The following is a 27,293-nucleotide window of genomic DNA, read 5'->3' on the forward strand; positions in this document are numbered from 1 at the left end:
AGTTTGGATGTAAGGTGATGTATTTTTCTAAATCTGTTTGTCACAAATAAATGGTATGTATTTTAAATCAGTGTCATTACATTCAGACTAATTTTGTCAGCTATTTATTACCTTTTTTTTAAAAAAAAAAGATGCATTAAAAAAAAAAAGCCCTCCCAGGGTCTCAAAAAAATTGAGAAATGTTGTGAAGCTGATGACATCATTGTACATTTTCTCATCAATAATGTGTCCACCACCACACAGACACACACACATACCTTTGTCTGTGTCTGTTTTTTTTTCCACTTGACTCACAGATCACAAGTTATTGGAAGGAAAGGCCAATGGCTTTTTCTGCAGCTATATAGTGTCTAACAAGCAGTGTGTCCTTTATCCATGATGAGAGCCATAAGTATCAATAAATAACAGCTGAATTCCTTATTATATATTTATGTTTAAATCTTAAGTATCAAAGAGAAGCTTTTCTGTGTTTGGGATTAGGAAATGAATTGGAATTCAGTAGTAAGCCTTTAAGAGTCTAGAATCTTTTGGAAGAATCATGAGTCAAAAAGCTTTTTTTATAATTTACGATTACCTAATATCCAGTTCCTTTCCAAGCAGTGTATTTCTGTCATTGGCCATATTAGGAACTTCTCTAAAACAATATGAATTAAGTTTAATTAAGTAATGTGTCTTTATGTATGCACAAGTATGCTTTTGACACTTAAGATTTTATTAGGTATTTAACAATGAAAGAATGTTACTTAATATGCACGGATATAATTTTTTCTTGTTCTCTTTTTTTTCTTTTTTTTTTTTTCCCAAATACACACAGACTACTTTACTCTACTGTCCCAGTTCAATAGATTTACAAACTTTGGCTGACTGGAGTTCCTCCCCAATCAGCCACCAGTTTGATGTGGTCAGTCCATCGCATATATGGATATTTGCACATGTGACTCAAGGCCTAGATCCATGGATTATAAGCCTTTCAAGTTTTATGAAACAGGAAAATCTTCCAAAACACTGCCCAACAGCTGTAAGCTATGCTTGGACATTTGCTTATACCAGACTCCATCTGCTGTCTCCACAAGTGGATATAAAGTAAGCTCATTTTTGATTTATCATCATTGTAATGCTATTATGTTTCAATGAGATAACGTGCACTGCTAGTATTTTCTATGGGTTTAATTCAGCTTTATGTAACAAAAAGTTGAAGCAGTTGTATTTGGAAGAAAAATTATCTGCTGTAAAGATTAATTCATGCGTTTGGCAATATTGTAGTTCAACAAGTTTGACTATTATATGTTATTGATGTACAGGTCTATTCTGAATAATTTGTTCAGAGTTTACCATGTTAACAGTTGTGGAAACAAGGACATATATGTAATTTTAAAATAAATTAAATGCAGAAACAAAATGAAACCTGGTGAGCTTTTTTTTCTTTTTTTTTTTTTTTACTGTATTGAGGTGTTGTTTTTGTTTTTTTAAATAGCAGCCCTATCAATGCAAAGAAAGTGAATACTACTACAAGCAGTGACTCCTACATTGGGCTCTGGAGAAACTACCTGATTCTTTGCTGCAGTGCAGCATCTTCTTCAAACTCTTCCACTTCCACTGGGTCTGTGAGATGTTCCCCTCCTGAGACGCTGGCGTCTACTCCTGACAGTGGTTATAGCATTGATTCAAGAGTAGGTTCTTCTAATGCTTACTATAAATACCTCTAACTACATGTTATTTGAAGGAGAAATACGCAAGACGTATAATTATCATGATTCTTAAAAGCTTGTGTAATTAATCTGAAAACATATTTTGGGATACACTTGTCTTTCATTTGTTTAGGATAGTGTTTCAGTTCACTTCTCCCGCTTGGTGCTGTAGAGACTTTTTTGCCTATGTTTTTTCAAGCAAAATCTAATCATGTAATGAAAATGCAAACCCAGTCTCAAAGTCTTATCTGGTGATAATGAGGAAATGTTTTGTTTTCTGTTCTTTTTTTTTTTCTCTGTCAGTACACCTCAGTAATTCTGAGCAAGTAACCTCTCATACCACTAACTGAGGCAGTGATCTGTTCAGGCATGATGTATCTTGTTATATTTTTCCAAACCACAGACAGTTTTCTGTCTGCATTACTTCATATCACCTGCAGATTCAGTTTGGTTGTTTGTTGCTTTTTGTTTTTCTCATTTTGGCTTCCTGTAGAAGATAGAGTAGAAGTGAAGATAACACATGGATTGAGCAGCAAGTTTTTGGCAGAAGCAGCCTATTCCGGTTGTTTGTTACCAAGATCCTTCCCTTAAATCTGAGAAACTGCAGACCGCAACTTTATTCTCTTTGAGGGCAGAAGGAGGGGGACACCTGCAGTCCACTTCCTTTTCTTAAGGAGGCCAGATACATTAAACATACAAGTCATCGTCATCATTTCAACAGGTTTACTTTTTCTTTTAAAGAACCAAAAGATCTTGCATGATGATTGTAGGCTCTCCTCTTAAATTAATATGCAAGTGGGAATTGGAGAGGTAACAAAATTCCCATTAAAGATTTTCCCTGAAAAGAGAAACATGCCTATAGTCAGAACGTCTTCAAGATAAGCATGGAAGAGCCTCAGAAACATGTTGTCCAAAGCTAGCCACGTAACCCTACAGGTCACATTATACATTTGATTTTCAAACTCATGGAATATCACAAAGATCTCTGATACTGTGCTTCTCAGCCGACTGTGAAGATTTTGTTTAGCTGCATTCCCAGCACTTCTTGGAGAAGAACCGATCTAGTAATAATCTTATTTCAACTCTGTTATGTACTCAGTAGAGAGCCTCAGTGGGTACCAAACAGATGGGAAGAGATCTCCCCCAGAGGTTTGTAAATTAAGTGAAAAAACAGTAAAGACTATGGAAGTTAAATACTGATTTTTCTGAGGCCTTCACAATTATCTTCAGCCCTCTTGATCACAGTAGAGAGAGGATGTGCGTTTTGTACTATTTTAGAAATTTGTTGTGCGTGTCAAAGATCAAAAACTTTATTTTTATCACGAATAGTTCAAATCAGTGTTTATTGTGAGAAGAATCTGTAATTACAGCATGTTTTAATGTCACCACCTAAGTGTCAGGTAACTGCTTCATTCTGTTTCATTCTGGTTTTCTTCTTAGATCATTGGCATTCCATCCCCTTCTTCCTTGTTTAAGCACATAGTTCCGATGATGCGCTCTGAGAGCATGGAAATTACAGAATCCCTTGTACTGGGACTTGGCAGGACCAACCCAGGAGCTTTTAGGTAATTGCTGTGTTTCATCTGTTTTTATGCTAATTGATTACGAAGTTAGGGAAATAGAGCACAGAAAAAAAAATGCAGCTTTTTTAAGTATTAAAAATCTGTGAAAATGGATTATCACTGTCTTTTCTAGCACTTAGTTGTGTGACAATGATTACAAGAGGTTGAACTAACTTTATTATTTTATGCCTTTATTGATGTTTAAGGCTTCCTTATGAAAGAACAGACTATGGACTATTAACATTTGAAATGTTAATCATGTAGAGTTACTAAAATCATTATTGATAACACCACTTAAACCTGCTAGAATATTCTTTTTCTTTTGTTTTCTGTTAGTAATCACATAAATTTGTCTAGGTGTCTTGTGCTCTCCACTGAAAGTTGATCCTTTAGTATGTTTTACCACCAAAAAAAAATATCTTCCAAATTCTTTTTTTTGTAGTCTGAAAGAAAGTATGAAACTATCCATAACCACACTTAAGTCTCTTATAATTGAGCAGACCACAAAAATTTGTGCAACTTTCCCAAGACTGTGATGCATTTCCTGAAGGAGGACCTTGAATGGTGTGGCAGAGGAGTCAGTCATGTACCATGAAAAGAGGATTATGCTTTTGTTATGTCTAAATTAGAACAGCACAGAAAGTAGAAAAAATGTGGATCATGCTCCAGCAAATCTAAAGTGGTGGAGGTAGTTAGTACCGTACTGATTATCAAAGTAAAATCAGTAAGCTTTATCCAAGCTTTTACCTTGTCTGCATGTATCTCGTATCTACTGATCTCTTTCCCCTTCCTTTGTCCTCCTTCTTAGAGTCATGAGATAGCTGCAGTTTGGCAGAAGGAAATGAGTAATAATAAAGACTGGAGCTTCAGAACAAATTGGGAATGTAACCACAGCATCAAAACATGGTGCTTTTCATTTTTCATAGAGACTAATCTGACTAGTCTGTCAGCATATTGTTAATCGACCTTAGAGAAGCAATGTTTATTAACAACTAAATGCATCATGACAACTGAAGGAACATAGTATGATAAGCTGCCAACATCTTTTTTTTTCCTAATAGTATCTGTTTGCAACATCAGCCTTTGTTAAACCCTGAATGTGCAAATGAATGAAAGTCATCTCTGATAGAAATATGCCATAATACTTGGTAAATGAAAATTTAGTGATAATTATTGAGACATCCATTTGGTGTCCTTGGTCTGTCTTTAAATTAGGAAAATCTGTTTCTCAGAAACATCTCTTTTTAAATACTGATTTATTTCAGAAAGCTACAGGTAAAGAAAGAAAACCTAAGGGTGTTTTAAGTGAAATTTTAACACTAGTTGCTGTGAAACATCTTTTAGTTGAGATGTGAATTTAATGATTGTTATTATCCTTTTAATTCTTTTATTTTAATTCAGGGAACTAATAGAAGAATTACATCCTATAATTAAGGAAGCACTTGAAAGAAGGCCAGAGGTAATTGAATATTTTCACGCAGTTCTATCTATCTTCTCACAAATGGTAGTAAATAAATGTTAGTTATGTTGTTTAACTTCTGCACCTAAAAACTGTCACTATACCAGGTAACAAAGTGAAACATTACTTTAAAAAATTGTTTTGAGGTGTTTACATTAGAAGTGTTTCATTTTTTTTTGTGTGTGTGTGTTCTGTATTATTCCTGTATAAGTACAGTTTTGTTTCAAATGAGTAAAAAATGACTATAACCTTTTCCATATTCTTTTAATTCCTGTTACCTCAGCATAGTTTTACCTTTTTTTTATATTGTTTTTAATGTTTTACATTATATTATCAGTAATATGCCTGCAATTAGTGGTACCTAAGACATAGGATTGAATTCTACTGTCTACCAGCTTTATTTAGTTCTTTAAAACAAAAATGGCTGTAAGCTCACCTGTCTGACTGGTATGACTAAAAATTTTCTAATGGAGAGCATGTTTTACAGTAAGGTTTAGAAGCCTCTGTATGTATCCATAGAAATAATATGCAATGAGATGGTTACTCAATATTTTTTGTGGTAACTGTTCTTACTTGTCTTAAATATTCTTAGTATTTATTGCTAATATTCTTATTAGTAATAAATTTGTAATTAAGTACAGGTAATGGGAAGAAACACCATTTTTGTTTCAAAATGTTACTGGGCTATAGTGTGTTTTCTTAGTCTTGCATACAAGTATGTAGGAAGATTGGTGTTTGTACTTCAGTTCATTGTTTTATGTCTCGCTTTCTGACGGGAGAGTGATAAAATAAAAAGTGTATTATTTTGATAATATGTGTGATGGTAAACCAAGTATATCTTGCAGTTACAACAGGGATAGCTTTTGTTTACTGTCTGGTCCAGTAAAATTGTTGGTAATTTTGGTAACCTATATTAGAAGTTTGATACCCCAGATAACTGATGCCAGTTTAGTAGAAATATAATAATGCTTTTATATGCCATGCAGTTTTATATTTTCAGTTTTATTTTTTTTCTCCACTTATCTAATTCTGTGTTTCCTCGTTGAATAGAACATGAAACGACGCAGGCGTCGAGATATTTTACGAGTACAACTAGTACGAATATTTGAACTGTTGGCAGATGCTGGTGTCATTAGTCACAGGTAGGGGCAGCACTGATGAGAAGACATTGTGCTTCTGAATTAAGTTACTAATATTCTTATGACCCAATATAACAAGCATGCAAAATTCTTCAGTGAGTTTTAATACACAAGAATATACTGTTATGCTAATAACAGAAGCTGGATGAATAAACTACTTTTAATTCAGTGTTTGCAATGATAATGTTTTACTTCTTTTAAATAAATAAAAGTAAAGATTGTATTCCTTAAAAATATACGTATATATAAAATTTATCATACTGCTTGATTACTTTTTTTTAATTTTTAAGTGCAAGTGGTGGCCTTGATAATGAAACACATTCCCTCAACAACACTTTACTTGAGTACGTTGATCTAACGAGACAACTCCTAGAAGCAGAAAATGAAAAGGATTCTGATACATTGAAAGATATCCGATGCCATTTTAGTGCCTTAGTGGCAAATATCATTCAAAATGTTCCAGGTATGTAAAAACATCATAATATATTCTGATAAAGTGATTTTATTTTATTTTTTAAAAAAGCAACAAAAAACCCTTCTGAATTTTCAGAATACTTGCGTAAAAATATTTTAGACCACCAGTTTTGAGTGCAACTTCAGCAATCTGAGTTTTTAGGAGGGATGTTTGGTACTGTTACAGAAGGATACAAGTAATTTTCTCATTTAGCAGAAGTCCTGTTGGTTGACAGTGCATTTAAATTTTTTAGACTAGTAAGCAGCTTGTTTTTGTACGTCAGTGTCATTCAACAGGACTATAATGAAGCTACATCCAGCTAGTATGCTACTGAAATAGTATATCTTTAATTTTTCCTTTTATATTAAAGTGCAAAAAGTAAAATCAGACCCAAACAATTATTCTAAAACAGTAGCAAAAAAGTACGTCTAACTGTGTGTGCTCTTCTTACAGTCCACCAGAGAAGGAGTGTCTTTCCACAGCAAAGTCTACGCCACAGTCTATTTATGTTGTTCAGTCATTGGGCAGGTCCTTTTAGTATCATGTTTACTCCCCTGGACAGATACAGTGATAGGAACATGCAAATAAAAAGACACCAATACTGTGCATTAAAGGTAATTTAGCAATTCATAAATTTTGGAAGTAGATTCCCATTTTGATTTTGTTAATGCAAATTTAACATTTGGGCTTTTTGGGGGTGGTTTTCACATCCTTGTTGTCATTTATGACTTAATTCTTTCTCTGTTCTACCTACTTGCCTGTTGTTGACTGCTTAGCTTTTTCCATACTGTAAACTATTACACTTGCTATAGGAATTTCTTAAAACTACTAGTAATGTTGACTTCCCATGACTTTAGTCCTCAGTTGCCTAAGGAGAAAGGCTTTCATGTAAAAGTTCATTAGCAATAAAACTGGCATATCAACTCTTGCATATGTCAGCTTTTTGGTTTTGACAATTCTTTCTGTTTGGGATTTCAGAAGGGTATGATCTGTATTTTTTTATTTCTTGAACAAGATATTAAATAGTTTTTATTAGCCTTAGTTTTCTTCCTGTGTCTGAATAGAAGTTAGTTTTCTGGTATTTTAATGGGCTTGATAAAAGCACGTTTGCTGTATCCAAGTTACTAAAATGTAATGTGTTTCAATTACTTTCTAAAGGCTATGTCTGCTGTACTGTGTTGTGGCCCTGTGGCAGATAATGTTGGGCTCTCATCTGATGGCTATTTATACAAATGGCTGGATAATATTTTGGATTCACAGGATAAAAAGGTAATAAAGGCAATGTAAATAGTGGTTTGCAACTCTCAGTGCTTTCAACATATGCGTTAATGAGTTGTGTGGTCAATTTGGCCCAAAGGCATTAGAGTGGCTTAGACTCAAAGCTGTCTTAGTAGGGTGTATTTTTGCATTTTCCTTGATATGTGCATTCACAAAGTTGAGGAAGGCAGTTCCTAATCACAGTCTAAGCACAGGCAAAACAGAACTGAAGAGGAAAGGCCAAGGAGTGAAACATATTATTTACCATTTATAAACTCATCAGCTAGGTTAAGTTGTAACAATAAGCAGAAGCTTTATAAATTTAAAGGAGACAAGATTTTTACCATGAAGTCTGTGAGACTTCAGAGTCTATCGGGGGTCCTATGGAATTCTGAAGACCAAGCTTTACATGTAAATAGGCAAGCTTTACATCTAAAAGACTGAGCCTCCGTTGTACTGATACTATGACTGCATAAAATTACTGCTCCAGTGGGATACTTAGACTCAAGGGAACATGTAAGTCTCCACATAGATCAATCACTTGTATGCCACTGTGGAATTCCTATTTATTTTTAAGTGCTTTTCTGTATCTGATGCTTTCAGATCAGTGTACAGGAAAGAGTAAATAGCACAAGATAGACTTGGAACTGAGAAAAAAAATATCAAGAGAGCTATCTAGTTATTTGCTTCAGTAATCTATGTCTGTGTGTACCAGTTGAACGTTAAACAGTTTGATAGTATTATCTTTTGTTATTTTAAACTGTGATCTCCTTATTTTTAGCTGGAACAAATTTTGTATGTTACAGATACTTTGGATTAAATATCTATTTTCCTTTTTTATGCCATTTTTATAAGTTGGCCTTTTTTATTTTTTTATTTTTATTTTATTTTTATTTTTAATTGGTTCATTTCTGAATACAGGTTCACCAGCTGGGCTGCGAGGCAGTTATGCTGCTCTTGGAACTCAACCCTGACCAGAGTAACCTCATGTACTGGGCTGTAGACCGGTGTTACACAGGTTCCAAGCGGGTAGCAGCTGGCTGTTTTAAAGCCATAGCCAGCGTGTTCCAAAACAGGTATTACAGCATTTTTCAAAACATCAAACTTTCATTTTCAAAGTGTAATTGTATGTAGAATGTTTTTTTTCCTCGCCTAAAGAATAGAGATCACCCCTGTCTGTGTGTATGTCACTAGAGAAACTTGTTGAAATATTATGTTGTGCCATATCATATCACCTGTGAATTAGCCTTTATTTAATAAATTCAAATTTTAAAAGACAAATGTAATTTTGTTTATTTCATGCTTGCATTTTTCTCTAGGGATTACCAGTGTGATACAGTGACCCTTCTAAATCTGATACTGTTTAAAGCAGCTGATTCTACTAGGGCTATCTATGAAGTTGCTATGCAACTATTACAGGTTTGTAAGCTAATTTTAATTTAAACTTTATTTTGGATTTAAAATAAGAATGGTCTCTCTGCATTAAAAAAAACAAAAACAAACACGAAGATATTTCTGGTATTGCGTAATTGTCCTTTCAGTAAGAAAATGCGTTGTATATTTTTCTTCTCTATTTTAGTACATAGTTAGCTCAGATCCTTACTTGGCATAAGTAGATGTCAGTAGAAATGTCTGTTTTCAAGAACTAAACACTCAAGACTTATATTTTCATAACGTGTGCTTATTCAACATACAAAACCATAAAGAAGATTTTTCTAATTTGGCCCTACAACAGTTTTCTAATTTTTCATTGATGCCAAACATCATCTCATCTGCTGACATGGAGAGATATTAGTGGAAATGTTGTTGGTTGTTTACTTATGTTTATTGCTTTCCAAGATCCTTTTGGGTTAAACTGTATATTACAGGCAGCACTGATGTTTAAAAAAAATATATCTGTACCACTTGTGGCTCAGACCAAAGGTTTTTCCCAGGGTTCTTGCTGTTAGCTAAATTCAGCAGTGAAGTCCCTACTGAAGTCATACCTCTATTAATGTGTCAGCATTCACAGCATTCTCCCTTTCAGCCTCATCTTTCTTCTCAAGTGAATGCTACTACTTAAGATCAGCCAAAATTAACTTTAAGTGTTAAACTGCTTTAGCCTCCTGCTACATCTTTGGCACATCAAATATTACATTGTTTCTGTCCTTGTCTCATGAGCAGAAATCTATATTATTTGGAAATACAAATATTCAATAGTATGTTACATTTTGTTATATTAAAATATGTATTTAATGAGTAAAAATAGAAGAAAGTAAAATATGTATTTAATAGCGATCTATTTTGAGAAAGCAAACTTTTGAAATTTATCACTGGAGGATCATCAAATGAAGTATTCGCTGTTCTGTGGAATTGCCTCACTGTTTGCAAATACAGTAAATATATGGAGATCTATCTAGATAGAAGGCATTAAATGAGAGTAGATACATTAATTTTAAAAGTCTTTTTTTATAAAGATTTCCATTATAGCTCTATACGTAGCGTCAAAGTCTGAACATCACTATTACAGATTTTGGAACCAAAGATGTTCCGTTATGCTCACAAACTGGAAGTTCAGAGGACGGATGGGGTTTTGAGTCAGCCTTCTCCTTTACCACATCTGTATTCTGTGTCATATTATCAACTGTCAGAAGAACTAGCAAGGACTTATCCTGAACTAACACTTGCTATCTTCTCAGGTATGGTTTAAAATAAATAAATAAAAAGTTCAACGGGTCAGAAATATTTTACAGAATGCGTAGTTCTTGTTTCTCAATAATTAATTTATATGTAATTCACTAAAATCAGGGCCACAAGGTAACATCTTCATAATGAATGGAGAAAATGGAATTTACTGAGTAACATTTTTTGCTTACTCATATTTGGAATACATTAAAGAGGAAACAATGAATCAAAGATATTTTACTGACTTTCTAGTATCCAGGAAAATTCATGTATTAGTGACATAATTTCCAACTGATTTTCAAAGTTCTTCTGCTGTTCTTTCTAGGGTTTGCTTGTTTACTGCAGATTGCTTAAAAATAATATTCCATAGCATTTTTAAACAATTGAAAAATAGTAACCTCTCACATCAATTAAACAACTAGGACTAATGTAAGAAAAAATTTTAAATGCTTTTTTTGCCAAAATCGGTATACTTTTATATGCTCTAGGTTTTCAATTCACTCCTCAATTAGAGGAATTTTGCTCTAGCTACTAATTCTTAAGACTTATTAAACACAAAAGGCTGTTCTACAGTTCCCATTTGGTAACTTAAATTGGTTTGTCCTTACTAATTATATAATACATGTGCAGTGCTGGAACCTTACTCATCAGTCTGGTCTGCCATACTTTTCACTGTGTGGGTGTAACTTGTACTGCACGTCATTTTCCGTATGGTTCATTTTTTCCCTGGAAAGCACTGCTTGTGCCCTTTTCTTTACACAAGTGAAACTGGCAAATAGTGATTGGATTCTATTTTCCATTTTCAATTTTAAAAACTTGTAATAGAGTAAAACTAGCTTAAATTTTGCAAAAATTGATAAATGAGATAAACAGGAAGTGGAGAGATATCTACTAAGCTTACCTGATCAGAACTTCCAGCAATTTACAGTTATAGAATTATCAGAACCCAGTATGCACTTTTGTGTTTGTGTGTGCAACTCTGTATGTGTATAGTTGTGTGTGTGTATAACCGTAAACTAGTTTAGTTTTTTAAGCCATAGTGTTAGCCATCAGTCTTCAATTTGCTCTAATGAAGACTGTCTTCATCGTTATGAAATTGCACTTGTCAGTTAAAGAAAAAAAACACTTCAGTACCAGCATTACTTTAATTTTTTTTTTAAGATCTACTGGGTTCGTGGTGGTTGTTGTTATTACCAAAACAATTCTAATTATTGATTTTCAATTTATCTATATATGTAATTTTTGAATGACAGAAGTAAGCCAGAGAATCCAAACAGCTCACCCGGCTGGAAGACAGGTGATGCTGCATTATCTGCTGCCATGGATGAACAATATTGAGTTGGTAGACTTGAAACCTTTGCCAACCATTCGGCGGCAAGATGAAGACGAAGAAGATTCTTTGAAAGACAGAGAAATGATGGTGAACAGTAGGCGCTGGCTACGAGGAGAAGGCTGGGGATCACCACAGGCTACAGCTATGGTTCTGAACAATCTGATGTATATGACTGCAAAGGTAAAATCTAATTACCTGGTGTTCCAGGGAATTGTTGTGATCAGAGATACTGTTAGAAACTTTTACGAGTTACTGTTCATATTTCTTGGCTTACTTACCCAAGCTATACCAGATAGTTTTGAGATATTGGGATAAATATGTAATATAAGAGTTACAGTAAGTGTTATATGTAGTAACAATATATAAGTTGTTTTTCAATATAGACATCTGACTGAATAGATAATGCCCAGTTCACTCTATACTTATGCTCTTAAAATGGAGTTTTGGAACAGATTTTGTTACTGAAGGCTGATTGATCCTCACCCTTCCTGCCATAGCAACTTCCAGCACAGAAAAAGTGTTGTCCACTTGCAGTGTTCCTGCCAATTCTTTGTCTTTGAATCCTACTGATGTGTGATTACGTTTTAAATCACAAATTAAAGACTCTAGGCATCCTGTGGTCCATGGAATTTTATTCAGAACTGTCAGCAACTGGGATGCATGGAACTCTGCCAAATTTATATATATGTATTATATAGTGTATAAAGCATACATTTTATATATTTTTTTGAGTGCAAAATAAATAATAAAATGTTTAGCTAAATTTTCTACTTTTAAAATATCCAGATAAATATATATATTCACATATATAAATAAATAGCTTTTTCCAGAATTTGTTTATGAAAGAACTTGTTTATGAAAGTGAACACATGTGAAAACTTTGTTCTGGAATGTTAAAAAGGCAACAGCTTTTTACAAGATTAATGTCTCCTTTTCTGACTGTGTCACTAAATCAATATAGACCACTTTCAAAAATTGTTTTCTGCTGGAGTTTTCAGGAGAGATACTTATTTTGTTTTCCAGTATGGTGATGAAGTGGCTTGGTCAGAGATTGAAAATGTCTGGACTACTTTGGCAGACAGCTGGCCAAAGAATCTGAAAATAATTCTACACTTCCTAATCAGTATCTGTGGAGTGGACAGTGAACCCAGCCTTTTGCCTTATGTAAGTATATGGTATGAGTCTCCTTAGTATTACAAGTATTTTAAAAATTATTCAAGTCTCTAACAGTAAAGATCACTAAAAATTAAAAAAAAAAAAAAAGAGGCAGGATTTCTGATATCCAGACTGCTAACAGCTTAATACTGTCATTCCATATTTTATGACCACTGAATACTATGAACAAATGGAATTCAGCGTGTACATATAGGTGAAGGAAAGGTGCAAACAGTGGGGAGCCAAGCTCTCTTCAGTGGTGGCCAGTGCCACGACGAGGCAGTGGGCACAAACTGAAACACAGGAGGTTCACTCTGAACATCAGGAAGCAATTCTTCACTGTGCAAGTGACTGAGCACTAGCACAGCTTGCCCGGAGAGGCTGTGGAGTCTTGGAGATACACAAAAACCGCCTGGACATGGTCCTGGGCAGCATGCTGTGGGTGTCCTGGCTTGAGCAGGGGATTGGACCAGATGACCTCCAGAGGTCCCTTCCAACCTCAACCATTCTGCGATTAGTGTACTAAATCTAGAAATAAGCTTATAGGATTAAATGGACGCTCCTTGTCCCTGGCAAGAAAACCTTTTGCTATTTCAATTAAAAGTTCTAGAGGCAAGGAATACTTCTCAGTGTAATAAATACATGGTATACTGAAATTCTTAAAGATCAGCCTGTAGAACCTTTGCAACTATAGAGGCCTGCCATTGATCAGATAAATGATAGAAATATTTGTAATAAGAATCAAATGATTTTTAAGAAAATAATTTCTCTTAGTGTGGGTAGTCTTCTGTTCATGAAACTTACTACTGTTGCAATTTACTCAGGTTGGTAAGTCTGCATCAGTCTACTGAGCAACTCCTTTCCATCATAATATGCAAATCAAATACAAAATGGACATAAATTAAGTTCATTTGGAAGAATTAAGATTAAGTTCCTTAAAAAACATTTTCATTAGAGAATTACGATAGGTTTTGCTAATAGTTCGAAAAGGTAGATATCAAGTAAATGAAGGAAGAGAGAGGAATCTGTGCCAAGTATCAGGACCTATAATATTCTGTTCTTACAAAGGAAATCTTAAGTTTGTTGATTGAACTTAATCAACATTCATTGTTTTCATTACAAATCAAAAACTCTATAGAACATGTATGTGAAGTACAAAAAGAAATGATAGAACAACACATCTGACTGGCTTTTTGCAGTGTTGTTCTCTCTAATTTTAATCTGAGATGCTGCTGAAACTTTTTTAAGAAAAACCCGTTTTCTTTCATTTCTTAACAAACTGTTATTGAACTAAGATTTATTTTTGTGATGTTTTCTGATGCTTGCTGCTGTTTCCAGCTATGAAACAATTTTGTTTGCTTTTAGAGCTAAAGTCAGTTACAGGTATCATCACTAGCAATACAGGTAGATCCTTATTCTAATGAGTTGAGGTATTCAAATCTTTTTCTTTTTTTTTAAATCAGTTGACTACATTAAGAATTTTGTTTATTTACATGTTATTTTATATAAATATACTTTGTTTTTGATGGCAGGTAAAGAAAGTTATTGTCTATTTGGGTAGAGACAAAACAATGCAACTACTGGAAGAGCTGGTGAGTGAACTTCAACTTACAGATCCTGTCAGTTCAGGAGTCACCCACATGGATAATCCACCATATTACCGCATTACTTCCAGCTATAAAATCCCCTCTGTCACTTCAGGTGAGATTTGAACTATTACTGCTATCAATGATAAACATGTCATTATCAATCATTTAAAATACTAAAGTTATCTGTGACTATTTAGTAGGAGTACAATGTTCTGTTTCTAAAAGTAAGTTACAGTACAAAGTCTATTTTACAAGGTCTACGGTACAAATCTACAAGATTTACAAGATCTGGTGTATCCAGAGTTCTCATTAAAGAACATGTGATAGTCTCACAAGGAATAGGCTTGTATCAGTGTATATGTTAGACTGTCTGCATTCAGATCTTGCACTGTTTACCCTCAACATGCCACTTTTATGTCCATTCAGCTAAACAACTGAGACAATTTACATCACTTTAAATCCATATAAACTTATGTTAGATAGACAAACTGCATCCATAAAAATGTATTTGAGGGTGTTTAAGTGAATTTGTTTAGGAGAATTTATTTGGAAATAATTAACAATTAACATACAATACTTATATTGAGTATATATATTGAGAATAGCAAAATGTGGGGAGGTTGCAAAATTATTTCTAATCATGGTCATCTATTATGTGTGATGCTTGCAAGTTTCTCTTAAAAAGAGATTGATGCGAGTTTCACTACACGCTGCTGTTATATTTTAATCCCTAATCTGTTTTTGGTTTGAATCAACTGCATACCAAAGTTCAAGTGCATTTTACAGATGAATAGAGTATAGCATAAAGGAAAGAAAGAAAGAGTCATCTGGATCCTGCTTGAAAACAAGCCTTTCTACTTAATTTACATTGAAGACTCAGAGATTCCTGGAATGGATTCTTTTGATTTTTTTTCCTGTTAATGAAATTATGGTAGCAGTTCAGAATTTTCTTGTCTAAACATTTTTTTTTCCTCCCCTGTGAAAGTAGTTTCTGCTGCATATTTTCTATTTGTTGCTGCAGTGCATGCATGGTTGGGGCTCTTAGCATGGACATGTAAATAAACAAGGGTCATTGTGTATTGCTTAAGACTGCTTTTCTTTTTTATTCAGTTATCGATCTCTTTCTTTGTCACAGGTACCACTTCTAGTAGCAATACAATGGTAGCTCCCACAGATGGCAACCCTGACAGTAAACGTATAAAAGAAAGTATTGAAGAGAAGTAAGTATCTCATCAAAAAGCAGTTACTAGTTGAATTACAAGAATTCCTGGTAGCTACTATAAATAGCATGTCAGTGTCTTTAGGTATGTCTACACTGCAGAAAATACATGTATGTAAATTGTATAAGTGAGTACAATCTGTTTTTAGAATGGGAAATCTATTTGGGATTAACATGGGCAGCCTCAATTGTAATTTGAACTCAAAAACCTTTACAGGAAGCTGAATAAAATAAGGGATCAATCCAGGTCAGGCTTTGTATTGCTTTAGCTATATTGTTAAAGATGTCTAATTTAGCTGCTTATTACACTGGATTGTATATGTTTACATAAGAGAGATTATATTGTAGGTGGGTATGGATACATTGAAGGCAAAAGTTACCAGTTTAGTTACATAGCCAATTCACAGATTGGTTTCTGAACTCACAAGAAATCAGCAGTGCCCACGTTTTGATAGGCAGTTTATTCTCCCATTTACAGTATTTGAATGTCTGCTATGTGTAGCAAGATCCCTTGCAGCTAGCTGTGAAACAGATGCCTCTCTCTCTTAATTTTTGAGGTTCTTTAGAGTGATTTTTTGGAGAAACTTCCCAAACAGTGGTACTGGTGTGAGGGTGGTGGAAAGCAAACAGCTGACATGGAATTAGTCAGGGTGTGGACTCAAAACCGCCTATGGGCTTGCTCTCATTGTGTGTTCAATGTGAGCTAGCCAACTTTACAGCAAAAGGAGATTCTATAATTAGTATGATTAAAATGGAAAACGTGCACAGGCCATTGCTGTATGGTAGCTATGATGTGGTAGGTTACCAATCAGCTTATTTTGTGATGATTTGTTTCAGAACCTTAGTAAATATTTCTAGAGGGAATACAAAAGTAATTGTATTTCTGTAATTATACCAATATACTTTCCCCTTTGAATGCCTTTTTTTTTTTTTTTTCTGGGACCATTATATCAATATAATTAGACTAGTAAGTAGAATGACAGAAACATGCCCAATACTTCAATTAAAACAAATTAATTTTTAAGAAGTTGGAAATAAATTATAGAAGATTGTGAAATCTATGATGTCATCCAGAATTTGTCCTAGCAAGGTACAGACAGGTATTTGGCTGCTTTGAGGCCTGGAGATGAACAAGCTTTTAAAGTAATGAACACAGTTTTCAAAGTCTGTGCAGGTTTTGGCATCTGTTGTATTGTTGTCAAAGACCCCCCTTGGGTAAATACTTTTTGATATGATATACTGTGTATATCTTGGACTTGCAAGGAGGAGGGAATTATAGAAACTATGTCAAAACAGCTTGGAAATTGTGCTTTTAGCTCTCTCGTTTCTCTGACTTTGTTCTAGTTTGTCAGATTAATGAATTAAGACAAACCTGAACTGTATATATATTTACTTCTGCGCCAGATTATAGAATCAATGATCGGTTATTACTGAGAAGAATGTATAATGGTAAAACATATTAATATATCTAAATGTTAATGGGATGATCTAACAGAAATACAATTTGTACTGGATTACCTCCTTGAATCCTCTTTATAGCATTGCTGCAGGAGGTCTTATGCAACTGAGACGTTTAGGCATCATATTATGTAATTGTCCTTGTAAGATTAAATATTTTGGCATAACAGTTTTGTTAATATACGGTTTTACTGAGAGACCCTGATTGATTAATTTTTATTGCAAAATGTCAGTTACTAGTGCTGTTTTATTTGTTCCTGCAGCTATGTACATCTAGACATCTACAGTGGGTTGAACAGTAACTTAAACCGCCAGCACCACAGGCTAGAATCTCGCTACAGCAGCAGCTCTGGAGGATCATATGAAGAGGAAAAAAGTAATAATTTAAAATTATTTCTATGTGTAGAAAATAAAACTTTTAAAAATTAATACTTTTGCTGAAGGTTGTGAAACATGAGGAAATAGGTAATATCAGTGACGAATAATGAGGCTTTTGCATGAATCCTTTAAAAAAAATTATTTTTTTACATTCCCCAGTCTTATTTCTGCTGTTGAAATCTAGCGTACATTTGATTTATAATAGCAAGTGCAAGGAAGATACCATGCTTTCTTTCCTTCCCTTGTCCTCTAGAATGAGGTGTGAACATCATCCCAAGTGGAACAGTTTCACTTCATTTTCTTTGCCACTACCAACACCAGAGATAGAAAGTTAAGATGAAGAAACAGAAGAGAGATTAGCAGGAGGAAACACAGATGAATGAGAAAAAGATGATAGAAAAGAAAAAAAATAAATTAGTAATTGTTCTTTTAAACAATAGCAGTATTTGGCCTATTGAAAAAAACACACAAAATTTTCAAAAAATCCTTATCAAAGGAAAATATAGCAGGGAAGAAGAATATTGTGTTGTACCTGCAATTAATTTTCAAGCTTGTTTTAATTTATTAATTTATTTATTGTTATCTATGATCTGTTTTTTTCTGAGGTGCAGGGGTAAGGAAAGTAGTAAAAATCTCTTGTGAAACTCCTCCTATTTTTGGAAGCCTTTTTTTTGAAACACAGGCTTAACTGTGGCTGCTATTGTACCACAGTAATCCAAATTATCATTGCCCAAAAGCTTTGCATGTCAGTATAGTGTGTCACATGTTGGAGCAACAATGTACAGTATTAATCCAAATGTCCTCTTTAATAACTGAGTCTGTGTAGACTACAAAGCTTAGAATGAATATGGTCATTCTTACTGCCACATTCAAGGACATGGAACATAGTGTCCTCTGTAGAGCTTGTAAAGTCTGGACATGGCAATGTGGATTTGCTACAGTTTTATGGATTTTTGTCACTTTTGGGTTAGTAACAGTTTGGTGGACCTTCTGGATAGGCAGTGTATTTATTATTGCTTGGAAGAGCAATGTTTAATATCATAGTCATGGTCATTTTTATTTTTTGCTAGCTAATTATGGTAGCAAGACTGGGTATGCTGAAGCAGATGATAATTCAAATGTTCTGTCAGTGAGAAGTTTGTCACCTCGAGTCAAGAAGGTGATAATGAGCTGATAAGTGTGTGAACTTCCGAAACATCTTTAGCCACCCTTCTGAAAGGGCAACTGGTAGAATCACTGACAGACTGGATGGTTGAGGCAGTCTCCTTTCTGTTTCTGCCCTTAATAGATTGTTCTGAAATCTAACATGGCTCATTTAAAAACAGAAGAATATTTTGCATGTGTAACACAGTATACTCTCATACAAAATAACTGATGTGTTTCTTCCAAGGATTTTGAAACACGCTTAATCAAAAACTAATTGCTTTTCTTTGTCTTCTTGAAAAATGTACTGATTTCTAAGCCAGTGACTTTTATTCAAGCACTGAGATGCTGAAAAAGTAGTAAGTTCTGAGTTACCACATATATCAGGCCTGTAGGAAATGTAGGACTGATGTATTTTTGCTAGTGAGATCTATAAAGAGACACTCTTGAGAAATATATATCATTAGCCTATAATAAAATGCAACTCTTCCAAACAAGTTATGTACTGTCCTGGGACCCAGCCTTAACTTTCTATCTTACATCAGGTTTCAATTTCAAGGAAATTCTACTAGATAACTTCGCCTTTTGTTCCTTATGTGCATCCATCACATTTATGAACTTATTCAACAAAATCTTACTCTGCACATATAAATTATATGTTTTTCTTCTGTAGAATCATCCTTAACTGTCCAACTGCTGTTTACAGCTGTTTTTTTGTTGTAGTTTTTGGTTTTTTGTTTGTTTGGTTAGGTTTCTGTTTTTTTTTTTCCCCAGGGTTCAGCTTGTTAAGAATTTTAAAATACTTCTTTAGAAGACTATGTAATACAGAAATGGATCATTTCTGTATTGTATAACAGTCTTTAGTTGTCTATATAATACAGAAATACATGTTTTGTTTGCATTCACTTTTATTTTTCTGGTTTAATTATCTGTTGTGTTAGGTGATTCAATGCCTCTGTATTCAAACTGGCGGTTGAAGGTGATGGAGCACAATCAAGGAGAGCCTCTACCTTTTCCACCTACTGGAGGTTGCTGGTCACCACTGGTGGATTACTTGCCTGAAACTTCTCCTCCGGGCATGTCTCTTCACAGGTAACTGGTTCAACAATTGTTAAACAACTATTTAACAATGGCAATTCATTACTTTTTAATTTGTGTTGTACAAATGTAGTAATTTAAACATAGTAGATTAAAGTTAGTCAATCTAAAGATAATAGATAAAGATAGTGCAGTTATTTTCTGTGGTTTTACTTATTTAACAGTTTAAGATTTTAAAGCCTTTAAATTTGGAAGACTGGAGTTTTTCTGTCTTCATTGTGAGTATACATATTTTCCCTTAATACAAGTGGGTTGATGTTTATAGGCTTGAAAGAATAGTGTTCAGTAGCATATTAAGCTCTTTGCGGCTCTTTATAAAGGTCATATATTATGTTCTTCTAACAGGTTTATTTTTGTTTTTAGATGCAATATAGCAGTGATCCTTCTGACTGACTTGATAGTTGACCACAGTGTGAAGGTAGAATGGGGAGGATACTTGCATCTTTTGCTTCATGCAATTTTTATAGGTAACTAAATTCTTATAGAAATATCTCTAGTTACTTAGAAATGGTAGCTATTCACATAGCTGTTCTTTTCCACACTTGAATTAATGTTTCCTGTTGTATTTAAATCTCGTTACTATTTACAAACACAACTTTAGGACAGAACACAGAAAGGACCACTGTGTTGTTAAATAATGCAGACTTATATAAAGGTGTTATGACCTGAATATTTGAAAGTTCACTTTCAAAAAATAAAAATGGTATTCCTTTTTGTTTTGAAAAAGAATTCACCTAAATATCTTTCAGCTTGATTAATATGAATATAATTAAAGAAGCTTTTGTTGTCATTCAAAAGCACTTTCCAATGGAGCTACATTTCTCACTTTTTCTGAGTAGAAGACAAAATGAAATTCAACTTTTTCTTCTTTCTGTTTATCTTTTGTAGTAGTTATAATACAGAGCACAGGTTAATCTTACTCCTGTGTAAGAAACAAGAGGATATATTCGTGTTTGTTAAATTGTTTTGTTTTTTTGTATATATTTGAACACTGAAAAAACATCTAAGGGAAGATGAAAGAACTAAATTCAATAGCTAGTAGGAATCCTGCGTTCACTTATTGAATTATGTGTCTGTTGTTTGGTGAAGTATAACATACCAGTTTGAATACTGCTATATTTTAATAATTGAATTATATGTTCCCTCTGATTTTAATAAAACTTTTCCGTTTTCCTTTTTTGGTAGGTTTTGACCACTGTCACCCTGAAGTCTATGAGCATTGTAAACGACTGCTTTTGCATCTTCTGATAGTGATGGGATCCGGTAGTAATGTCCAGTCTGTTGCTTCTGTCCTGCTCAGAAACAGAGAGTTCAATGAATCCAGGGTGCTTACTGTCAAGCAAACTACACATCTAGATTATACTTTTACAGGTATGCTTTAGGCTTGTTAAAATTACATGGAAAGTTATCTTTTCTTCTAGGCATTATTAAGAATCTCTGTTATTTCTAATATTTTTTTTCTGGAGCCCTTGGAAAGTGTATTTTGTTTCAACCCTGTCTGACTGGTTAAAATGTATTTCTTCAGGTTTTAATTAAATCAAAATGAGTACACTTCATGTTAGCACTTTGTGCCTAGTCATAAGAGCTGGGAGCTCAGCTGAACAATTGTATAGTAATAGAAAAAACGAAGGAAACTACATTTTGGATCTGTAATAGAGCAGTTTTTATGATGCCCTTGAAAATTTAAAAAACAAAAACAAAAAACCACAAGAATTTACATTTCTTGTGCACAGGAACTTTGAATTTCTGACTTTAGTCTGTTGTCATTGTTTAATAGGCTATTAATTTCTTATTTTTTTCAAAAGAATATTCTTTTGAGGTCCTGCATTTTAATGTTCACCTTAATATTACATTATTGCAATTATACAGGAAATTATGTATTTTATATGTAACTGTGAAAGCAATAAGTGTGAGCCTATTGCAGTTTCTATAAGAAAGTGAGAGTTCATTTTGCTGAAACCTAGTATTTCATCTTATTTCAGTAGGTGGCAGCATATTACTGTACGTTCTATTTGTTTCCATTTTGTTCAAATCAGAAGTGATTTTGTCACTAATCAAAAAACGTGCATCTTTTTCTGCATTTGGTATTAATGGTAATGAGGACTTAAAAAGTGGACATAGCGAATAAATTATTTTATGTAAACCTAATCACAGAACTTTATCAATGTGCCTGTATGGTGACCTGTACAACCATTCTGTTCCTAATCTTCGCAGTTTTGAGTAAAACTGTCAAAACATGACAGGATATTTTGCTATTATTATTAGAACAAAAATATCTGATAGGACTGGAATGAGATCGTTATCAATTAAAATGAGGTGATTACAAGGATGCATGCCTAGCACGAGGTAAAGCAAGCTGATAAAAAAAAATTCTTTGAACCAGGTAATGCCTCAATCCAAACCATGTAGCTCCATAGACTGAATTTTTTTGGTGGCTATCAGCAAGTCTGAAGTTTATGTACAGTAGTTACAGTCAAAGATTCATGAATCTTTTTCTTTGTCAGTTTGCTTTCTCCCAGCACCTCATAGATTTAGGCTTAACAATAGGAGTTGCTTCAGTTGCATTTTACAGGCACATGATTCTTCTGATGGAGAGAAAATCTTACAGAAACATCATCTAGAAGCAGTTTGTATCATTTGTCTCAACTTACTGAGATGAGATGCCTCACAGACCACTGAGCTGTCATTTCACCATATTACCGATACAAAAAATCTAACAGAATGTAGTGATTTTTAAAGAGGGATCTGCCTGTTCCCTATTAAGGGTCCGGTCATGCCAAATCTTGCATAGTTGTTGGTTTAATTTGAAATCATTGCATCCATGAATTTATTCTCATTACATTTGCTAAATTATTGATTTTTAGAGAGCTATTTTTTCTTTTTATTTATTTAATATTGAACTGTCAACTTAAGAGCTCATAATAATCTTGTTTTTATTTCAGCAGGTGTTCATGATTTTATACCAGATTACCAGCCCTCCCCAATGACAGACTCAGGGCTTAGTTCAAGTTCTACCTCTTCTAGCATCAGTTTAGGAAATACAAGTGCTGCCATGTCTCATCTGCACACCACCATCCTCAATGAGGTTGACATTTCAGTAGAGCAGGATGAAAAAGTGAAAACTCTCATAGAATTCATTACCTCAAGGTAAGATTTCAATTTTCATTTTTGTCAAGAAAAATGTTTATCATCACTAAGAATATCAAGACTAACCCTGAAGTGTTTTTAATGTGATACAGCTTATGAATAACCCTAGCTTACCAACAGTTTTGGAGAACTTGCCTCCTTTTCTTGTCCTGGGTGTTTAAAAGTCTTTTTTCATGTTCTGCACAGGTCCATTATCTTTGCTTCACAGACAGTTTGTAGTATTCCCTTTTCCATCCTGGCAAAAACAAACAAACAAACAAACAAACTAAAGTGTTAGGACTGGAATACAGAAAGATGATTAGGAAACTGCAAGATTTCTGTGGAGGTTATGGATTACCTAATAGAAGAAAGCTCGCTACTTGAAGAAAAAAAAATGATTAGTGGCAAAGAACATTTATAAAACAAGCAACACTTGTGCAGTTTGTGTGATAGTTTATATAAGGCTTTCAAGATCATGTAAATCTGAAATCCAGTTTGCTTAATCAGAGTTTGAGAAGCATGCCAACAAAAAAAAGCTTTACATGGCCCTAAAATTAGAATAGTGTGGTGTATTGATGGGAAGAAAATGATAAGAAAGAAGGCTGATTTAAGAAGTTTATAATGGTGGTATCTGTAACTGATTCTTTGTTCGCTAACTAAATATTATCTAACAAAGAACATCTCTTCCTAAATTTACACTGTTACTTCAGATAGTTTTGATATCTTGCTTTTCACCTTTTCTTGCCTTCATGTGTATTGTTGTATGATATTGAGCAATTGGCAAACTTCTTTCCAGCTTGTGTCTGTAGTTCTAAATGGTGTCATTTATGTGGTAGGTAGCAGATTCTTTTGCAGTTATTTAAGGTAAAAATAACATTTAAATAATACTAATGACAAAGGCTATGTTTTATATTCTGTCATGTTTGCTTTGTTTTTGTATTTTTAGGAAAAGAGGGCCACTTTGGAATCATGAAGATGTTTCGGCCAAGAACCCTAATATAAAGAGTGCTGAACAGTTAACTGTGTTTTTAAAGCATGTGGTAGCTATATTTAAACAGTCTAGCTCAGGTATGTTTGAAAATGCTTGATGCATGATAGAATGTTTGAGTCTGTGACCTACATGATTTTTTTCAATGCCTGTAAGTTTACAGATGATCTATAAAATCACTTTCACAGCTACCTGCTTCTAAATAATAGAGATTTTTCTTGTGTGTTGCACATTTCAATTCATGCTTCTGTTGCATCAGATTTAAATATAATTTTCTAGAAATGAGATAAAATATCTTACTAATTTATTGTGGACATTTAACATTCAAATCATAAATGTTTTACTCTCTGCAAGTCTCTCAAGTGTTAAGTATTGTGGAATAGAGTTCATGTCTGGAAAGATTTTTCATAGGAGTATTCCTTAAGTAAACAGTAAGAGGTGAGGATATTTTAAAGTTAGGAATGACATTTACAATTATACTGTTTATGAAATGCAAGTTCTTTTTTCTTTTTTTTTTTTCCCCATGAAACGTTGTGCTATTTGAGTATTATTTGCTTTCATAGCAGGATTTCAATTGGAACACCGTCTCAGTGAAGTTGCTTTGCAAACTGCGCTTTCGTGTTCCTCTCGACATTATGCTGGGAGGTCCTTTCAGATCTTCAGGGCTCTGAAGCAGCCTCTTACTGCATCTACACTTTCTGATGTTCTCTCCAGATTAGTAGAAACTGTTGGAGATGCAGGAGAAGAAGCTCAGGTATTTGAATTTTTCCTCTTATTTTATTAGAAAGGTGAATATGCCTAAATGACATACTTATGCTGTTATTTTAATGATGGCAAAATTTAAAATCATTTTGGACTCAGTTGCTTTTATCTTTAAATAAAGATACTTCGTATATCGGAGCAGTTTTAGTCATGACACTTTCTCAATTTTCACCTAATGAAATGAGACTAGCCATGCACATTTTCTTCTAGAGCCATAAGAAATTTCAAACAGTTTGATAGTCTGTTTCCTGAAAACACCATATCTTTCATAGTTAGGGATTCCTGAGATTAGCCATATAAAAAATAATTTAGTTATTCTATTAAGGACTTAACCTGATAACTGCTGAAACCATCCAACTTCGTGGCATGTTAGATCTAAAGAATTAGATCTAACCTTTCAACCAAGGATAAGGCCATCCTTAAAAATAATGCAGGTCAGAGTGGATTTTTTTTTTTGTATTTAGGAATAAATGAAAGGTCTTATCATTTTACTTTTTTTCCTCTGTCTTGAAGCTATGGCCAATTTGAGCTCTGTCTTCAAGGTTACATTCTAAATGAAGCATGAGAATAATAATCTAGTTACTGATGCTGATTTTATATTTTTATATCACTACTCAATAGATGTTATGTGATTTTCCTTGTATATACTGCATAATTTATAACGACCTGTGGCTTTCCCCAGGGTTTTGTCATAGAACTGCTTCTGACTTTAGAGTCTGCAATTGATACGTTGGCTGAAACCATGAAGCATTACGATCTGCTTTCTGCCCTTTCTCAGTAAGTTCTTGTACTAGTCAAGCTGCATTATACATTTCTATATATTTAAAATTTTTAAGATCTGTATTACATATGTAATGAAATTATTTCTTATATTTGTAGAATAGTTGTATCCTGATAGCAGAGTTACTTGCTCATTTATGATATTTTTAGCTTTCTGCCACAAGCAAAACTCATAAGAATCTAGATATTCTGAAAAGATCTCTGCTGCCTGTTCAAATTACCCTCTTGGTTCAAAAAACACCTTATGGCTTTTATTTTGAAATGTTGTCATTAATTCTGAAATTTCTCAAAAATAAGAGCACTCTGAGTAGTTTTAGAACTTTTTTTTTCTTTTTAATCAGGCCTTACTGACCTTGATTAAAAAATCATCTTTTACATGCTTTAGGTTAATATTCCTGACTTTACTGAATTGCTTTGTAATTATTTTACTACTTTGCGATTGTAATCAATGTATTTTGTAGCACACATAATGGGATGCTACAGTTTGGTTCTTATGCTGTAAAATATTATAGCATATAGAGAAGTTTTCTCTTTAGTTTCATATATGGTAATACTTTTCCAGTGATGAAGCAAGAGTATTCACTAAGTTGTCTGTGCATGTGATTGGTGTCAAATCTTTTTCTTTTCTTCCCTTTTTCTAAACTATAATATTTTATTTTAGAACCTCGTACCATGATTCTGTAATGGGAAACAAGTACGCAGCTAATAGGAAAAGCACTGGACAGATAAATCTAAGCACCAGTCCCATTAATAGTGGCAGTTGTTTGGGATACTACAGCAATACAAGGAGTAATTCTTTGAGACTGAATTTAATCAGTGAGCGGAGAGGTGACCGTCGACGAAGCAACACACTGGATATAATGGATGGAAGGATAAATCATGGTGGAAGTTTGGCCAGGACTAGAAGCCTTTCCTCCCTGAGAGAGGGAGGAATGTATGATGTGCAGCCCACTACTGATCCTGTCAATCTAATGGCCACCATATTCTGGATTGCAACTTCATTGCTGGAGTCAGATTATGAGTATGAATACCTTTTGGCTCTCAAGCTACTCAACAAGCTTCTTATTCACTTGCCTCTGGATAAATCAGAGAGTCGAGAAAAGATAGAAAAGGTGCAGAGTAAACTGAAATGGAATAACTTTCCAGGCCTTCAGCAGCTCTTCCTAAAAGGCTTTACTTCAGCATCCACACAAGAAATGACAGTTCACCTCCTGAGTAAACTCATCACAATTTCCAGGCATGCTCTGGTGGATCCTTCTCAGTTAGCAGGTATCTTTAGTAACTGTATTTGTAATGAAAATGTATTTTTTCATCAAATGATGAAAATCAGTAGTGGTTATGTATTTGCCTTAAAAAGCACCCTTCAGTTAAATGCATTTTGCAGTTGTTGATATTGCAATGTTAGGTGGTGGGAATACATTACAGACTATGATTATCTGCCAAGAAATACTGCACAAAAACTTTTAAGTATTGATTATTAACTTACTTCAAACTTGCTGACAAGTACGTTTAAAGAGTATATGTATTATTTTTCATGATCTTGTACTAAATAGCTCAATTAGTACTATGTGAAACATTTGTACATTTTAGAAACAATGTTACTGAACTGCTTTAAGCTGTCAAATTTCTTAATATTTTTGCTTAATTGATCCGTTGATGACTTTGGTTTCACACTATGCATATGTGTATATACACACTTATAGATAGACAGACACACACACACACATTTATATTATACATACATACAAACTTAGGTGTATGTATATAATTTATATATTTGTTTGAATGTACGTGTATTGTACTCTAAGGGTTCTTAGGTATCGGAAAGCTGTAATATATATACTTCACATTAAATTAAGTCATGTTAAAGTCATTAGGGTTCGTATAACTCTGTTTATGTATGTGTTTAGGATTTCCCCTAAACATCTTGTGCCTACTTCCTCATCTGATCCAACATTTTGATAACCCAACTCAGTTCTGTAAAGAAACAGCTGACAGGATAGCAAAGGTATGTAAAATGATTCTTGGGGAGTATCCAGGA

At 33.8% G+C, this 27,293-nt stretch overlaps 1 protein-coding gene across 13 annotated transcripts in view; it reads left to right on the forward strand.

The window, feature by feature from the left end:
* Window positions 1–27,293, forward strand: part of FRYL (FRY like transcription coactivator) — a 171,636-nt gene that overhangs the window by 109,816 nt on the left and 34,527 nt on the right. For 7 of the 13 annotated variants that reach the window (XM_080589906.1, XM_080589917.1, XM_080589918.1 and 4 more), the window contains 25 exons: window positions 815–1,083; window positions 1,475–1,670; window positions 3,129–3,253; window positions 4,652–4,709; window positions 5,760–5,851; window positions 6,139–6,311; window positions 6,756–6,916; window positions 7,461–7,571; window positions 8,481–8,635; window positions 8,879–8,978; window positions 10,069–10,237; window positions 11,477–11,736; window positions 12,580–12,720; window positions 14,244–14,412; window positions 15,436–15,520; window positions 17,241–17,353; window positions 19,440–19,590; window positions 19,960–20,063; window positions 20,782–20,967; window positions 22,539–22,743; window positions 23,669–23,790; window positions 24,274–24,464; window positions 25,155–25,249; window positions 25,914–26,521; window positions 27,163–27,260. In XM_080589906.1, coding sequence (XP_080446032.1) covers window positions 815–1,083; window positions 1,475–1,670; window positions 3,129–3,253; window positions 4,652–4,709; window positions 5,760–5,851; window positions 6,139–6,311; window positions 6,756–6,916; window positions 7,461–7,571; window positions 8,481–8,635; window positions 8,879–8,978; window positions 10,069–10,237; window positions 11,477–11,736; window positions 12,580–12,720; window positions 14,244–14,412; window positions 15,436–15,520; window positions 17,241–17,353; window positions 19,440–19,590; window positions 19,960–20,063; window positions 20,782–20,967; window positions 22,539–22,743; window positions 23,669–23,790; window positions 24,274–24,464; window positions 25,155–25,249; window positions 25,914–26,521; window positions 27,163–27,260 — 4,137 coding nt within the window. The remainder of the gene's footprint in view (window positions 1–814; window positions 1,084–1,474; window positions 1,671–3,128; window positions 3,254–4,651; window positions 4,710–5,759; window positions 5,852–6,138; window positions 6,312–6,755; window positions 6,917–7,460; window positions 7,572–8,480; window positions 8,636–8,878; window positions 8,979–10,068; window positions 10,238–11,476; window positions 11,737–12,579; window positions 12,721–14,243; window positions 14,413–15,435; window positions 15,521–17,240; window positions 17,354–19,439; window positions 19,591–19,959; window positions 20,064–20,781; window positions 20,968–22,538; window positions 22,744–23,668; window positions 23,791–24,273; window positions 24,465–25,154; window positions 25,250–25,913; window positions 26,522–27,162; window positions 27,261–27,293) is intronic. The other 6 variants (XM_080589907.1, XM_080589908.1, XM_080589911.1 and 3 more) reach the window with 2 other exon arrangements.

The sequence above is a fragment of the Anser brachyrhynchus genome (genome assembly GCF_964034855.1).
Source record: "Anser brachyrhynchus genome assembly, chromosome: 4".
NCBI lineage: Eukaryota > Metazoa > Chordata > Aves > Anseriformes > Anatidae > Anser > Anser brachyrhynchus.